At 38.2% G+C, this 18,017-nt stretch overlaps 1 protein-coding gene across 1 annotated transcript in view; it reads right to left on the minus strand.

The window, feature by feature from the left end:
• SEL1L2 (SEL1L2 adaptor subunit of SYVN1 ubiquitin ligase) overlaps window positions 1–18,017 on the minus strand; it is a gene marked incomplete at both ends in the record, with an annotated part of 91,829 nt that overhangs the window by 52,275 nt on the left and 21,537 nt on the right. Inside the window, one exon of the mRNA XM_081255186.1 lies at window positions 16,170–16,338. Within this exon, the coding sequence (XP_081111312.1) occupies window positions 16,170–16,338 (169 nt within the window). The remainder of the gene's footprint in view (window positions 1–16,169; window positions 16,339–18,017) is intronic.

The raw sequence follows: 18,017 nt of genomic DNA on the forward strand, positions 1-18,017 counted from the left end.
AGCTTGTGCTTCCTTATTAATTTTCTGTTTGGATGATCTCTCCATTGGTATAAGTGGGGTGTTAAAGCCCCCTACTATTATTGTGTTACTGTTGATTTCTCCTTTCATGGTTGTTAGCATTTGCCTTAAGTATTGAGGTGCTCCTATGTTGGGTGCATAAACATTTATAATTGTTATAGCTTCTTCTTGGATTGATCCTTTGATCATTATATAGTGTCCCTCCTTATTTCTTGTAACAGTCTTTATTTTAAAATCTATTTTTTCTGATATGAGTATTGCTACTCCAGCTTTCTTTTGATTTCCGTTTGCATGGAATATCTTTATTCATCTCCTCACTTTCAGTCTGTATGTGTCCCTAGGTCTGAAGTGGGCCTCTTGTAGACAGCATATAAGGGTCTTGGTTTTGTATCCATTCAGCCAGTCTGTGTCTTTTGGTTGGGGCATTTAATCCATTTACATTCAAGGTTATTATCAATATGTATGTTCCTATTACCATTTTCTTAATTGTTTTGGGTTTGTTTTTGTGGGTGTGTTTCTTCTCTTGTGTTTCCAGCCTAGAGAAGTTCCTTTAGGATTTGTTGTAAAGCTGGTTTGGTGGTGCTAAATTCTCTTAGGCTTTGCTTGTCTGAAAAGCTTTTGATTTCTCCATTGAATCTGAATGAGATCCTCTGGGTAATCTTGGTTGTAGGTTTTTCTCTTTCATCACTGTAAGTATATCCTGCCACTCCCTTCTAGCCTGCAGAGTTTCTGCTGAAAAGTCAGCTGGTAACCTTAGGGGGATTCCTTTGTATATTATTTTTTGTTTTTCCCTTTCTGCTTTTAATATTTTTTCTTTGAATTTAATTTTTGTTAGTTTGATGAATATGTGTCTTGGTGTGTTTCTCCTAGGGTTTATCCTGTATGGGATTCTCTGTGCTTCCTGAACTTGGGTGACTATTTCCTTTCCCATGTTAGGGAAGTTTTCCACTATAATCTCTTCAAATATTTTCTCAGACACTTTCTTTTTCTCTTCTTCTTCTGGGACCCCTATAAGTCGAATGTTGGTGTGTTTAGGGCTGTCCCAGAGGTCTCTGAGATTGTCTTCCATTCTATGTATTCTTTTTTCTTTATTCTGCTCCTCGGCAGTTATTTCCACCATTTTGTCTTCCAGCTCACTTAATTCGTTCTTCTGCCTCAGTTATTCTGTTACTGATTCCTTCTAGTGTATTTTTCATTTCAGTTATTGTGTTGTTCACCTCTGTTTGTTTTTTCTTTAGTTCTTCTAGATCTTTGTTAAACATTTCTTGTATTTTCTCAATCCATGTCTCCATTCTATTTCCGAGATTCTGGATCATCTTTACTATCATTACTCTGAATTCTTTTTCAGATAGATTGCCTATTTCCTCTTCATTTATTTGGTCACATAGGTTTTTACATTTCTCCTTCATCTGTGACATATTTTTTTGCTGTCTCATTTTTTTTTCCTTTTTTTATGAGTGGAATTTTGTTCCTGTCTTGCTGGTTGTTTGGCCTGAGGCCTCCAACCCTGGAGTTTCTAGGCTGTTGGGTAGAGCGAGCTGCGTTTTGGTGCTGAGATGAGGACCTCTGTGAGACCTCACTCCGACAAATATTCCCCTGGAGTCTGAGGTTCTCTCTTAGTCCAGTGGTTCGGACTGAGAGCACCCACTGCAGGAGCTTCTGCATGACCCCTGGCTTGTGAACCAAGCCGGTTCACCTGGGGGTTCCTCCCGTCTCCTTGGGCATCAGGGTCTCCCACCAGCAGCCGTCAGGCACCCTAGTTGTGGGGAGACACTAACTCCACGTCTTCCCACACTGCCATCTTGACTCCACCTCCCCAACAAGGCTTTTAATGTAGGAATTGTGGGATTGTTTCCCCAAAGTTATTTTGTATTGCTTCTGTCAGGTTTCCAGATTTATCGTCTTATTGGTGGAAAGAAATTTGTGTATGTGAACATATTGGTTTGAAAGTGTTCACACACACACAAAAATCAGGTGGCATAAATTCAAATTCAAATCTGTATAAGGTGCAGGGATATTGTGTAGGTTATTTTCCAGGAACATGTTTTTCCCTGTGAGAGTCTAAGTGGAGGAAAAGCTTCCTTGATATTTACATATAATGGTGGGTGGTTTGTTGTTTTTTCCTAATCTCCCCTTTCACTGTATGCACAGCTCTATGAGACTCTTAGTTTTATTCATAACTCTTCACCTCAATTCCCTTGTCAAAGATCTTTATGTCTTTTTTATTTTCCCAGCCTGGGATTTAAAATCCAAGGCTCATCCATTACCAGCTCTGATCACAGCTTGCCAGAACATCAACTCACATGCTTATTTTTCATTATTTCTAGCACCTGGGGATTTCAGTTTCTTGTGAGCCCAGGTCTTCATTTAAAAGAAGTGTTTTGGCATATATTAGGTGTCATTTTTAGGTGTTTGTAAGCAGTAGGATTTTCATATTGGATTAAACCACTGTTTTGCCAGAATAGGAGACCTTTAGTGATTTTCTTTTATAATAAATTCATTCACAAAAAAAACTTGTGTTGATTTAAAGAAAAACTTTAAGTAATAGGAAAGATATTAAATGGTACACAGATTGGGTTCCCTGATAAGAAGACTTTAAGAGTTTGGAGTATTTATTAAGAAGTGTCCTTGGGACTTCCCTGGTGGTGCAGTGGTTAAGAATCTGCCTGCCAATGCAGGGCACATGGGTTTGAGCCCTGGTCTGGGAAGATCCCACATGCTGCGGAGCAACTAAGCTCATGTGCCACAACTACTGAGCCTCTGCTCCAGAGCATGCAAGCCACAACTACTGAGCCTGCATGACACAACTACTGAAGCCCATGTGCCTAGAGCCTGTGCTGTGCAACAAAGACAACCACCATAACAAGAACCCCCCGCACAACAATGAAGAGTAGCCCACGCTCACTGCAACGAGAGAAAGCCCAGGCGCAGTAACGAAGACCCAGTGCAGCCATAAATAAATAAGTAAGTAAGTAAGTAAATAAATAAATAAATAAATAAAAAGAAAGAAGAAGTGCCCTTGGGAACCACACCTGGTGAAGAAGTTGGATTAGGCAGAAAGAGAAGCTGATGCAACCTGCAACAGAGAAGAACAAACCTGACTCCATATCAGATCTATTCCTTTAATTCTAACCCTTGTGTTCTGTCGCCTGTGCTCAGCCATGCTGGCTCTGCTCCTTTTGTAAAAGAATGTTGCTAATAGCCTGAAATATACATGATAGCCCATTCTCAAGGTTCTGACCTTTGAAGGTATAACACTTTTCCATTCATATAGAGATAAAAAGTTGCAGAACAGAAAATAATAATTGTCTTCTTGGTGGTATATAGGAACATTGTGACCAGACCTACTTGGACAGCTGCAAGAACAAAGGATTCCTGCACCAAAAAGTTTGCAAGAATGAGCCATACCTCCTTCAATCTTAGTATAAAAGAAGCCTGAATGCTAACTCAGGTAAGATGGTTCTTTGGGACAGTAGTCCACCATATTCTCAGTCTGCTGTTTTTCTGAATAAAGTTTCTATTCCTTGCCCCAGCAACTAACTTGTCTCTTGATTTATTGGCCTGTCATGTGGCAAGCAGTACAAGCTTGGACTCAGTAACAAGCCCAGTGAAACCCTTTCCTGACCCCAGAGGGTACTCTGGAGCTAACATGTCTCTTCTAACTCATCCCAAGTTAGACTAACATGGTCAGGCCTTTATGTTCCCGAATTGATTAGTCATTGGAAGTTGGCTCTCCCAGGAAGGAGGCATAACTTTGGGCTATGCAGTTGTCTGCACCTGAGACAGTCTCTAAAGGGACTGACTGCTGAAGGCTGTCTGTGAACTTCACTTCCAGCAACTGGGCAACAAGTCCCTCATTGAATAGAGGATCTGAATGGCACTTCCCAGTGTCCTCCACATACATTCCACAGTCAATAAAGTGGAATACAAAAGATAACCTTAGCCTAGCTGGACACAGACCCTAGAAGTGAGAAAAAAGAATGCCAACCCTGGCTTAAAGCAGGATTCTAAGACACTCCCCTCCAACCAAGAACACAGGAGCTGTATGGTCTAATCACCAAAATTAATGATGATTAATTCCAAGAAATGCCAGGAAGGATCTGGTCAGGAAGGACAAAGAAACTAGTGTTCCAGTTGCCTGCAGGAATAGGCCCCACTATTCCCACTGCATGATTAATTATTGATTTGTCTTGTTAACAATTTAATAAAGATAATTACTCTATTAGACTCAATTCTGACTCAGAAAGAATTATTGAAGTTCTAGTGATAAGATACCCTGAGAGAAAATGAGCATGCCGTTAAAAAAATGTAATGGGATATGAAAGCATTGTGTTCAACTATAAAACACCATTCAAACATAGTCTAAAAATGTCAGGGTTTATTATTTTTATGTAGCACCTATATTGTAGTATATTGTAGATAATGCTGAACTTGGAGTCAGAAGATCTGAGTTTACATCCTAGCTCTATATAGGAAGAATTCAACTCAATTTAATTCAGCAAATATTTATTCATATTAAGTATGTGACAGACACAATGCCAGGCACAGATCTTGCCTTGAATTAAAGGGAAAACAAATGCTATTGGTTATATTTGACAACAACTAGGTAAAGGAAAAAGTGATAGAGATCTGAAAATTGGTAGATAGTTCTCCTATTTTCAAGATGTAGAAAAATATATTCATATTCTAGAAACAGCTTGATGCCAATCTCCTTAATTTCTCTTTCATTTTTTGAACAAATTTTTATACACAGTTTGTGAGCCTTGAGTTAAGGAGATATTATCACTAAGAATCAGGAAGTTTTTTTGAGAATGTTAGGTTCAATCTAATTTTTCTTTTCTGAAGGACTAACAAGTCTGGGGAGTAGCATTTATATAAAACACCTATATCCCATTTTTTATGATATCCTGTACACAAAATGTTGAAATGGGAACTGAATGAGAATGGGATTTAGCAAGGTTTTTAGCCAGCTCTATAACCATGTATAACCCATATTTCTGGTTCATTTCATAGTTTGTAAATCTTCCAAGGAAGGTTACTTCTCCATGGCTTCCTCTACTTTCTTAACTACTGATTCCATAGGTACTGTTCCTGACACTAGGCTTCTGTGTGGGGTTGAAGGTGGGGGATCAGGAAGGCGTGTCTTCTACCTTCTATCTACCAATGCTTAATAAGGCATCTTCCCAAACAAGGGTAGTGCACTCTGTACAAGGCATTCTGATAATTAAAATTTTATTTTTTCAATCTCATCCCATGTAGATTTTTATCTGTTATCAGTGGGTAAATATAATATTAGAGATTTATGGTGGATTATTGTGGGCTCTAGGCTCTAAACGTGGTCCTGTCTGGTTAATGTCTGTAACAAGAATTTGGGTAAAAGATTGGAGGGCATGCTTGTCAAAAATTTGAATGACAGAAAACTAGGAGAGTTTGATTGATATAATTGATAGGTTGAAATCGTCCGAAACGAACACAATGAAACAAATAGACATAAATGTAAAAGATTTCACTTACATTCAAAAATTTAGTGAACACATAAGGATTAGGAGATATCTGGCTGTGATGGTCAACTTTATGTATCTATTTGGCGAGTACAGTCTCCAGTTACTAAGTCCTACATGAAACTAGTTTTTGCTGTGAGGGTATTTAGCAGGCACCTTTAAGTAAGCGAGATTATCCTAAATAATCTGGGTTGGCCTGATTCAAACAGTTGAGAGGCCTTAAGAATGGAACTGAGGTTTCCCTGAAGAAGAAAAAAGTCCACCTGTAAACAGCAGCTTCAGCTCCTGCCCGAGACTTCCAGTCTGCCTTGTCGATAAACTACCCTGTGGGTTCCAGACTTGCCCAGCCAGCTCCCATAATCGCATAAGCCAATACCTTAATATAAATCCTTTAATATATATCTCCTACTGGTTCTTTTTTTCTGGTTGAAACCTGATTGATACACTGGCTTAGTACCTTTAGGTGCGAAAAGATTTCAGTTTGCTCTAAGTTTGTTACACGTCATCGCTATGAGTGGGGGCCAGAAACAACTAACAGGATCTTAGAAACAATATGCACAAGCCACGGTATCCAGTGAAGGGGAGCAACAGCTCCATTGCTGGAGTCCATACCCATAGCAGGATTCTTCTCTCCACCTCCAGCTGCCTAAGATCACTGGGGGGAAGGGATTTTGGTGTAATGGAAGCTAACTTTATAAGAAAGAGATATATTCAATAATGTCACAGGCTGCCCTGTATGATATAGTGAGCTTAGTCACAGGTATTTAAGTAGGAGCTGGTGTTGTCTGACAGGAATATCTGATGAGATACTAGACTAGATGACCTCTAATGTTCCCTAATTCTAAGGTTCTGTAATTTTATTTTTAATAACTATGCTTCTAATGCATGCCACTAAATGTCCCCATCCTTTTAGTTCATGCCATTTAATTTCCTTTGTCTGGAAAACCTGGTGGTTCGTTGTCTTCTGATTGCTTTTCTAGAGCCATTCCATCCTGCTCTATGCCCATATGGGCTTCTTCAAAGGACTCCCTTGCCTTCCAGCTTCTGGTTAGGTTTGGCTGAGAGGGACCAGCTGGAAGTACAAAGGGTAGGAAGAGAATGAGGTATGAGTATTTATTCTCCAGCTCCCCAAGTCTGGGTTGCTGCAGCCTGGCTTAGTCCCTTGACCTCACGTCATAGTTCTGTCAGAGGGTCCCCTCCACATACCTCTTGCTTTCTTTCTCAGCACCCAGTAGCCACTACTGCCCTGAGACCCTGCAGACCTAGGGGTGGTAACGCCACTGTGGTTACTATCCTGGGTTTCTCCACACCCTGTCTGCACTGTTAGAAATAGCCCTTGACTAAATTTTACTTATATAAATTTAATTTTTTATTTAAAAAAGTATTTATTGTATATATGTGCCACATCTTCTTTATCCATTCATCTGTCAATGGACATTTAGGTTGGTTCCATGTCCTGGCTATTGTAAATAGTGCTGCAGTGAACACTGTGGTACATATCTCTTTTTGAATTATGGTTTTCTCAGGGTATATGCCCAGTAGTGGGATTGTTGGGTCATATGGTAGTTCTATTTTTAGTTTTTTAAGGAACCTCCATACTGTTTTCCATAAAGAGGTAGACCTAGAGAATGGACTTGAGGACATGGGGTGGGAGGGCGAAGCTGGGGCGAAGTGAGAGTAGCATCGAGATATATACACACGACTGAATGTAAAAGAGTTGGCTGGTGGGAAGCAGCAGCATAGCACAGGGAGATCGGCTCATTGCTTTGCGATGACCTAGAGGGATGGGATAGGGACTAGGGGAGGGAGGCTCAAGACGGAGGGAATATGGGGACATGTATATGCATATGGCTGATTCGCTTTGTTGTGCAACAGAAACTAACAGTACTGAGAAGCAATTATACTCCAATAAAGATCTATAAAAATAAATAAATAAATAAATATATCACTTCTCAAAAGTAAATTTATTTATTTATTTGGTTGTGTCCAGTCTTAGTTGTGGCAGGCAGGCTCCTTAGTTGCAGCTCACCAGCTCCTTAGTTGTGGCATGTGAACTCTTAGTTGTGGCATGTATGTGGGATTTAGTTCCCGGACCAGGGATCGAACCCAGGTCCCCTGCATTGGGAGAGCGGAGTCTTAACCACTGCACCATCAGGAAAGTCCCCATATGACTCAAATTAAATGTGTCATTTGTTTCCTGTCAAAAATCCTACCTAGTACTTCAAGTAACACACATGTCAACATTTTTATGTCCTATATAGAGCCAACTCTTCAAATGAGCAGTTAATCAGTCTTTTGGAGTAAATGTGGGAAAAATACTCTTAAAATATTAAGATTAAAAAAATTAAAAAAACTTTGTCGAAGCAAGACTCTCATAAAGACCACGGACAGACTAGGTCAGTAAGAGTCCTTCCAGCTCCAAAACTAACCTCTCTCTCCTCTGGAATCCCTCGGTTCTCAATTTCTATCTATTGCTCTTATTAGTAGTGATCACTTTTCTATGTTTACTTCTGGCAGAAGGAAACATTTTCTAATTTGTGTAAATCTTGATGAATGGATGTTATGACTATTATAAGACAGGGGTTCTCAAATATCCTTGAAACATTTAGGTAGGCATCAATGAATGCATGTATGCTCCCTAGAGATGTGGAGGACAGGAATATATTTCTTTAAAGTCTTAGGTTTGATAATTCAAAGTGTGAGTTTTGAAATCTACTGCATACATTATACTGTTAGTTCTAAAATGAAAATGTTTTCAATTATTTATCATTATTTTTTTCCCATAAATTTATTTATTTATGGCTGTGTTGGATTCTTGTTGCTGGGCACGGGCTTTCTCTAATTGTGGCAAGCAGGGACTACTCTTAGTTGTGGTGTGCGGGCTTCTCATCATGGTGGCTTGTCTTTGTTGCGGAGCACGGGCTCTAGGTGCGCGGGTTTCAGTAGTTGTGGCTCATGGGCTCTAGAGTGTAGGCTCAGTAGTTGTGGTGCATGCACTTAGTTGCTCCGTGGCATGTGGGATCTTCCTGGACCAGGGCTCAAACCCGTGTCCCCTGCATTGGCAGGTGGATTCCTAACCACTGTGCCACCAGGGTAGTCCCTACCATTATTTATTTCCCTTAAAATCTTCAAGTAAATTTGGTGCTCAGGAAATTGAGCATCTTTACCATACAGTTCAATATTTGCCCTAAGCCATTTTGAGAAGCAAGGGATTAAAATTTCTTAATATTGTCAGCATACTTTTGTGAGATGCATATGGTATAGTGGCTAAGAGCTAGAGGACTTTGACACCAGACCATCTAAGACCAGACCATCTAAGTTCAAATCCTAGTTTCCCTACTAAATATTGGTTTTATAATGCTAAGCAAATTATTTCTCTGTGTTGCAAGTTTCACACCTTACAAAGTGGAAATGATATAACCTATCTTAAGTGAACATTAAAAAATATGGGGAATGCTCAATTGGAGTTAGCTTATTATCTATTATTATTAGGTATAATATAACCAGTTCCATATAAGGGAAAGGGATCTCATTTGAAGGGTGACATTAGTTACACTTTTAAACAGCAGAAGCTCTCTTAAACAACCTCTACCTACCTTATTCGCCAAATTAATCAATGATTTTCATGTCTTCTATCCGAATTACTGACCGATGTCCACAGCATATTGAACTAGTTTGTGGCCAGTGGGATTCTCTTTAGTACAGGTGTTACTTCTGTTCCCACCCTTTGCATACTTACAAAAGATCAGGAGTGCTTGATCCCAAATCTATTTGTATCAATTGTGCTGTTATTATAATTACAGAATTTAACCAAACAATATGTAAACTTACTAAAATAAGTACAAAACGAAAATGTTGTTTCTATGTAAAGTGATTGAAATATTATGAAAAAACATGATAAGGAGAGCCACTAAAAGTTATCAAATTTAATTGTAGGCAAAGTATTTATAAATGACTGGGGGAAAAGTCTGCAAACATCTGGAAGGATTTTGCCCATACTTGTTCCATAAATGTTTTTAGCTCCTTTTTTTCGTTAAAAAACTGAGATGGGAAATCATAGATGATACAGTATGAGTGTGATTTATACTAGAAATGCCAATCAGTAGACCAATGCTAAATAAAAGGCAGCCCATGTTTCTATGCCAAAAAATGGTCAAATGTACGTTTCAACGTATATGATTTAGATTTAAAAGAACTTTAAGATATGCACATATTTTATAATGCCATTAAAAACTGATATTCTTAATTTATCTCTGCCAAAGAAGATTCCCTCTCCTAAAGAAGATGTTAAATTATAGAAACTCATACATATCTGTTAGAAAAGAGAAAGTTTTCATGTATCAGACTTAAATGTTGAAAATGAGTCTTAAGTTTTATAATTGAGCACCAGTTAACTCCTGCACACAGAATCTATGGAGACATTGTTTATATGTTCTTTTTTTAAATACATCTTTATTGGAGTACAATTGCTTTACAATCGTGTGTTAGTTTCTGCTGTATCACACTGAATCAGCTATACGTGTACATATATCCTCATATACCCTCCTTCTTGCATCTTCCTCTCACCCTCCATGTCCCACCCCTCTAGGTGGACAAAAAGCACCGAGCTGATCTCCCTGTGCTATGTGGCTGCTTCCCACTAGCTATCTATTTTACATTTGGTAGTGTATATATGTTCATGCCACTCTCTCACCTTCTCCCAGCTTACCCTTCCCCCTCCCCGTGTCCTCAGGTTCATTCTCTACATCTGCATCTTCATTCCTGTCCTGCTCCTAGGTTCCACAGAACTTTTTTTTTATACATTCCATATATGTGTGTTAGCATACAGTATTTGTTTTTCTCTTTCTATGGTATTTGTTATCCCATTCCAGATATTTCTCTTCATTCTGTATAACCGACTCTAGGTCCATCCACCTCACTACAAATAACTCAATTTCATTTCTTTTTATGGCTGAGTAATATTCCATTGTATATATGTGCCACATCTTCTTTATCCATTCATCTGTCGATGGACACTTAGGTTGCTTCCATGACCTGGCTATTGTAAATAGTGCTGCAATGAACATTGTGGTACATGACTCTTTTTGAATTATGGTTTTCTCAGGGTATATGCTCAGTGGTGGAGTTGCTGGGTCATATGGGAGTTCTATTTTTAGTTTTTTAAGGAACCTCCATACTGTTCTCCATAGTGGCTGCATCAGTTTACATTCCCACCAACAGTGCAAGAGGGTTCCCTTTTCTCTATGCCCTCTCCAGCATTTATTATTTGTAGACTTTTTGATGATGGCCATTCCAACCGGTGTGAGGTGATACCTCACTGTAGGTTTGATTTGCATTTCTCTAATTATTAGTGATGTTGAGCATCCTTTCACGTGTTTGTTGGCAATCTGTATATCTTCTTTGGAGAAATGTCTATTTAGGTCTTCTGCCCATTTTTGCATTGGATTGTTTGTTGTTTTGATATTGAGCTGCATGAACTCCTTGTATATTTTGGAGATTAATCCTTTGTCTGTTTCTTCATTTACAAATATTTTCTCCCATTCTGAGGGCTGTTTTTTGGTCTTGTTTATGGTTTCCTTTGCTGTGCAAAAGCTTTTAAGTTTCATTAGGTCCCATTTGTTTATTTTAGTTTTTATTTCCCTTTCTGTAGGAGGTGGGTCAAAAATGATCTTGCTGTGATTTATGTCACAGAGTGTTCTGCCTATGTTTTCCCCTAAGAGTTTTATAGTGTCTGCCCTTACATTTAGGTCTTTAATCCATTTTGAGCTTATTTTTGTGTATGGTGTTATGGAGTGTTCTAATTTCATTCTTTTACATGTAGCTGTCTAGGTTTCCCAGCACCACTTACTGAAGAGACTGTCTTTCCTCCATTGTATATTCTTGCCTCCTTTATCAAACATAAGGTGACCATAGGTGCGTGGGTTTATCTCTGGGCTTTCTATCCTGTTCCATTGATCTATATTTCTGTTTTTGTGCCAGTACTATACTGTCTTATTACTGTAGCTTTGTAGTATAGTCTGAAGTCTGGGAGCCTGATTCCTCCAGCTCCGTTTTTCTTTCTCAAGATTGCTTTGGCTATTCAGGGCCTTTTGTGTTTCCATACAAATTGTGAAATTTTTTGTTCTATTTCTGTGAAAAATACCATGGTAGTTTGATAGGGATTGCATTGAATCTGTAGATTGCTTTGGGTAGTAGAGTCATTTTCACAATGTTGATTATTTCAATCCAAGAACATGGTATATCTCTCAATCTGTTTGTATCATCTTTAATTTCTCTCATCAGTGTCATAGTTTTCTGCATACAGGTCTTTTGTCTCCTTAGGTAGGTTTATTCCTAGGTATTTTATTCTTTTTGTTGCAATGGTAAATGGGAGTGTTTCCTTAATTTCTCTCTCTGATTTTCCATCATTAGTGTATAGGAATGCAAGAGATTTCTGTTCATTAATTTTGTATCATGCTACTTTACCATATTCATTGATTAGCTCTAGTACTTCTCTGGTAGCATCTTTAGGATTCTCTATGTATAGTATCATGTCATCTGCAAACAGTGACAGCTTTACTTCTCCTTTTCCGATTTGGATTCCTTTTATTTTTTTTTCTTCTCTGATTGCTATGGCTAAAACTTCCAAAACTATGTTGAATAATAGTAGTGAGAGTGGACAACCTTGTCTTATTTCCTGATCTTAGTGGAAATGGTTCCAGTTTTTCACCACTGAGAATGATGTTGGCTGTGGGTTTGTCATATATGGCCTTCATTATGTTGAGGTAAGTTCCCTCTATGCCTACTTTCTGGAGGGTTTTTAATCATAAATGGGTGTTGAATTTTGCCAAAAGCTTTTTATGTATCTATTGAGATGATCATATGGTTTTCCTCCTTCAATATGTTAATATGGTTTATCACATTGATTTGCATATATGGAAGAAACCTTGTATTCCTGGGATAAACCCCACTTGATCATGGTGTATGATCCTTGTAATGTGCTGCTGGATTCTGTTTGCTAGTATTTTTTATGAATTTTGCATCTATGTTCATCAGTGATATTGGCCTGTAGTTTTCTCTTTTGGTGACTTCTTTGTCTGGTTTTGGTATCAGCATGATGGTGGCCTTGTAGAATCAGTCTGGGAGTGTTCCTACCTCTGCTATATTTTGGAAGAGTTTGAGAAGTATAGGTGTTAGCTCTTCCCTGAATGTCTGATACTATTTGCCTGTGAAGCCACCTGGTTCTGGGCTTTTTTTGTTCGAAGACTTTTAGTCACAGTTTTAATGTCAATGCTTATGATTGGTCTGTTTATATTTTCTATTTTTTCCTGGTTCAGTCTTGGAAGGTTGTGCTTTTCTAAGAATTTGTCTATTTCTTCCAGGTTGTCCATTTTGTTGGCATATAGTTGCTTGTAGTAATCTCTCATGATGGTGTGTATTTCTGCAGTGTGAGCTGTTACTTCTCCTTTTTCATTTATAATTCTATTGATCTGAGTCTTTTCCCTTTTTTTCTTCATGAGTATGGCTAACGGTTTATCAATTTTGCTTATCTTCTCAAAGACCCAGCTTTTAATTTTAATGATCTTTGTTATCACTTCCTTCATTTCTTTTTCATATTTTTCTGATCTGATCTTCCTATTTCTTTCCTTCTGCTAACTTTGGGGGGTTTTTTGTTCTTCTTTCTCTAATCACTTCAGGCGTAAGGTTAGGTTGTTTATTTGAGATTTTTCTTGTTTCTTGAGGTAGGATTGTATTGCTACAAACTTCCCTCTTAGAACTGCTTCTGCTGCATCCCATATGTTCTGGGTAGTCATGTTTTCATTGTCATTTGTTTCTAGGTATTTTTTGATTTCCTCTTTGATTTCTTCAGTGATCTCTTGGTTATTTTGTAGTGTATTGCTTGGCCTTCATGTGTTTTGTGTTTTTTACAGTTTTCTTCCTGTAATTGTTATCTCGTCTTATAGAGTTGTTGTCGGAAAAGATCTTCGGTACGATTTCAATTTTCTTAAATTTACCAAGGTTTGATTTGTGACCCAAGATATAATCGATCCTGGAGAATGTTCCATGAGCACTTAGGAAGAAAGTGTATTCTGTAGTTTTTGGATGGAATGTCCTATAAATATCAATTAAGTCCATCTTGTTTAATGTGTCATTTAAAGCTTGTGTGTCCTTATTTATTTTCATTTTGGATGATCTGTCCATTGTTGAAACTGGGGTTTAAAGGAACCTATTATGATTGTGTTACTGTCGATTTCCCCTTTTATGGCTGTTAGCATTTGCCTTATGTATTGAGGTGCTCCTATGTTGGGTGCATAAATATTTACAATTGTTATATCTTCTTCTTGGATTGATCCCTTGATCATTATGTAGTGTCCTTCTTTGTCCCTTGTAATAGTCTTTATGTTAAAGTGTTTTTTGTTTGATATGAGAATTGCTACTCCAGCTTTCTTTTGATTTCCATTTGCATGGAATATCTTTTTCCATCCCCTCACTTTCAGTCTGTATGTGTTCCTAGGTCTGAAGTAGGTCTCTTGTAGGCAGCATATTTATGGGTCTTGTTTTTGTATCCATTCAGTCGGTCTATGTCTTTTGGTTGGAGCATTTAATCCGTTTACATTTAAGGTAATTATCGATATGTATGTTCCTATTACAATTTTTTAAATTGTTTTGGGTTTGTTATTGTAGGTCTTTTCCTTCTCTTGTGTTTCCTGCCTAGAGGAGTTCCTTTAGGCTTTGTTGTAAAGCTGGTTTGGTGGTGCTGAATTCTCTTAGCTTTTGCTTGTCTGTAAAGGTTTTAGTTTCTCTGTTGAATCTGAATGAGATCCTTGCTGGGTAGAGTAATCTTGGTTGTAGGTTTTCCCCTTTCATCACTTTAAATATGACCTGCCACTCCCTTCTGGCTTGCAGAGTTTCTGCTGAAAGATCAGCTGTTAACCTTATGGGGTTTCCCTTGTATGTTATTTGTTGCTTTTCCCTTGCTGCTTTTAATGATTTTGCTTTGTATTTAATTTTTAATAGTTTGATTCATATGTGTCTTGGCATATTTCTCCTGGATTTATCCTGTATGGGACTCTCTGTGCTTCCTGGACTTGATTAACTATTTCCTTTCCCATATTAGGGGAGTTTTCAACTATAATCTCTTCAAATATTTTCTCAGTCCCTTTCTTTTTCTCTTCTTCTTCTGGGACCCATATAATTTGAATGTTGGTGCATTTAATGTTGTCCCAGAGGTCTCTCAGACTGTCCTCAATTCTCTTCATTTTTTTTTCTTCATTCTGCTCTGCAATAGTTATTTCCAGTTTTTAATCTTCCAGGTCACTTATCTGTTCTTCTGCCTCAGTTATTCTGCTATTGATTCCTTTTTGAGAGTTTTTAATTTCATTTATTGTGTTGTTCATCATTGTTTGCTCTTTAGTTCTACTATGTCCTTGTTAAACGTTTCTTATAGTTTCTCCATTCTATTTCCAAGATTTTGGATCATCTTTAGTATCATTACTCTGAATTGTTTTTCAGGTAGACTGCCTATTTCCTCTTTATTTGTTTGGTCTGGTGGGTTTTTGCCTTGCTCCTTCATTTGTTGTGTATTTCTCTGTCTTCTCATTTTGCTTAACTTACTGTGTTTGGGGCCTCCTTTTCCCAGGCTGCAGGTTTGTAGTTTCTGTTGGTTTTGGTGTACGCCCCCAGTGGGTAAGGTTGGTTCAGTGTGGTATGTAGGCTTCCTGGTAGAGGTGATTGGTGCCTGTATTCTGATGGATGAGGCTGGATCTTGTCTTCTGGTGGGTAGGAACACATCCGGTGGTGTGTTTTGGGGTATCTGTGAACTTATTATGAGTTTAGGCAGCCTCTCTGCTAATGGGTGGGGTTGTGTTCCTGTCTTGCTAGTTGTTTGGCATGGGGTGTCCAGCAGTGGAGCTTGCTGGTCATTGAGTGGAGCTGGGTCTTAGCATTGAGATGGAGATCTCTGGGAGAGCTCTCGCTGATCGATATTTCTAGCGGCCGGGAGGTCTCTGGTGGACCAATGTCCTGAACTAAGCTCTGCCACCTCAGAGGCTCAGGTCTGACACCTGGCCAAGTACCATGTCCCTGTCAGCCACACGGCTGGGTCATATTGGAGAAGATGCCCTGAAGCCAGGAGAAAGCTACATGGGAGACCTGTCAGAAGGCTTGTTTGATGAAATCAGGCAAAGGATGGTGACATTCTGTACCCAGGCTCTACTCGCAAAGGGGAAAGTGTGCCTCGGGAAGGTGAGCATGCGCTTTCACTGTTTATATTTTCTAGACTCTTCCTGCATCCACAGAAATCTATCAACTAATCAGTTATGTCTTTACTAGAGACAGTTTTAGATTGCTAGACCAGAAAAAAAAGACCACTATATTAACTTCGATTTTCTTTAAAGTATGAGGGTTTCTATTAGCAGAGTATCTGAAATGTTTTATTTACATAATTATGGAGGTTTTTTTATTCATGAGTCTTAATTATCAACCTTGCTTATTATCATCAGTACAAATTCTAAATTAAGTCAGTGGACAAAAACTGACAAAATATAAGGCTTTTTTGTGTATAACTCTTTATGACTATATCCTAAGACTTTTTGGAATGTAGCTACAAAATTTGATTTTAGAGTACATGAAGCCATTTTAAATTTACCTGTGAGATGGCATTCTACTTACAATGATTTTTACTTCTTTTCCACAGATGTTTATTTCGAATTCCTCTTATTCTTAATTTATGCTGATTCTTCTTTTTTTCTAAGATATTTTCTTTTTTATTGATCACATTAATTGATTTTTTTTGTTCCAATATATTTGATAAATATTGTTTGATTTCACTCACTGATACCTACAAAGAAAAAGATTTTTGCTCATTTTTTTCATGTGTAGCTTTTTAAAATGAAACAAGTGACTCTTTAAAAACCAGCTTTACTGAGATATAATTCATATGCTATAATTATAAATGCATAATTGTACGTTTAAAGTGTACAATTCAACGACTTGTAGAATAGTCACAGGTATGTGCAATCAGTACCACAATTTTAGAACATTTTTATCACTTCAAGAAGAAACCATGAGACCTTTAGCTATTACCCTCCCTCTTCTCTCATTCCCTCTACTCCCAGCCCCATGCAATCACTAATCTATGTTCTACATCTCTACACATTCCCCTATTCTGGATTTGCATATGAATGAAATCATATAGTGTATGAATTTTCGTGACTGACTTCTTTCACTTAGCATAATGTTTTCAAGTTTGATCCATGTGGTAGCATGTATCAGCACTTTATTCATTTATATTGCCAAATATTATTCTTTATATGGGTATACTACATTTTGCTTATCCATTTGCCTGCTGATGGACAGTTGGACTGTTTTTACCTTTTGGCTATATGAATAATGCTGCTATAAACATTCATATACAAGTTTCTGTATGGATAAATGAGGACTTTAAACGTGATTCTTCTTATTGTAGGGTTGCCAGGTTCAGCAACAGAAAATACAGGGTGCCCAGTTAAATCTGAATTTCACATAAGCAATGAATTTTTAAAAAGTATAAGTATGTGACAAAGATTGTATGTTAACAAATGGACCCATAGTGTATGATGGCTCAGTGGCTGCTCTGCAGTAATCAGGTGTTCAAGTCAGTGGCAGCTCTGCTCTGTGCTTTCATTCAGGGACCTGGGCAGATAAAGGCTGTGCCAGCTTCAACATGTGAATTCCAGGGTTCCCAGAGTATTGATATATAGCAGACAGAAAGGGAAAGAGCACAGAAGATCTTGTGCAGAAAGCGTTTTCTGTTTGTTCATTTTGTTTTGTTTTTTGCTTTGTTTCATTTGGTTTGTTTTGCTCAATTTTCTTTTATAGGCCAGACCTAGAAGTGGCATACAGTGCTTTCAGTCACTTTCCATTGGCTGAAGCTGTCACATGGCCCCACCCAACTGCAAGGGGAGTTGGGAAATATAATCTCTCTGGGTATCAGGAAGAAGAGAACATGGACTTCGATGGGCCTCCAGCATTCTTTGGTAAAATGGGATTACCATATATTATTGCTATTAAAAGAAATTGAATTTTTCAATTCAAACACAGCGAACAGCTAAGTTGAGGAGACAGTAAAGCTTGGCAAATGCCTCTGATTATCTGGTGTTTCTATATCCTCCTTCTACAGAGGCTGTTTCCTGATTTTGATTCCTTTCTCATCTAGTAGGAGTGGGCAGAACAATAGCCAGCTGGAGCTAGTATCAGGGAGCCCTGGCAGACAGAGAGCCTTCCTCTAACTCTTAAAAGCATCTGAATATTATATAACTCAATAACAAGTATTTATTGAGTGTCGACCTCAGACCCTGTTCTAAGAGCTGGGGAGGTAGACACGAACAAAAATATTCCTTGTCCTCATGAAGCTGATGTTCCGGTGGGGAAGATAAGAGTCAACTGATAAAAGGAGGTTTAAAAGGACAAGAGTAAGCGGATGGAACTGATCGAAGTTGGTGTTATTTGATACGGATGGTAAGGGACAAGTTCTCTGAT

Source organism: Mesoplodon bidens (assembly GCF_964165515.1).
Source record: "Mesoplodon bidens genome assembly, chromosome: 15".
Taxonomy (NCBI): Eukaryota; Metazoa; Chordata; class Mammalia; order Artiodactyla; family Ziphiidae; genus Mesoplodon; species Mesoplodon bidens.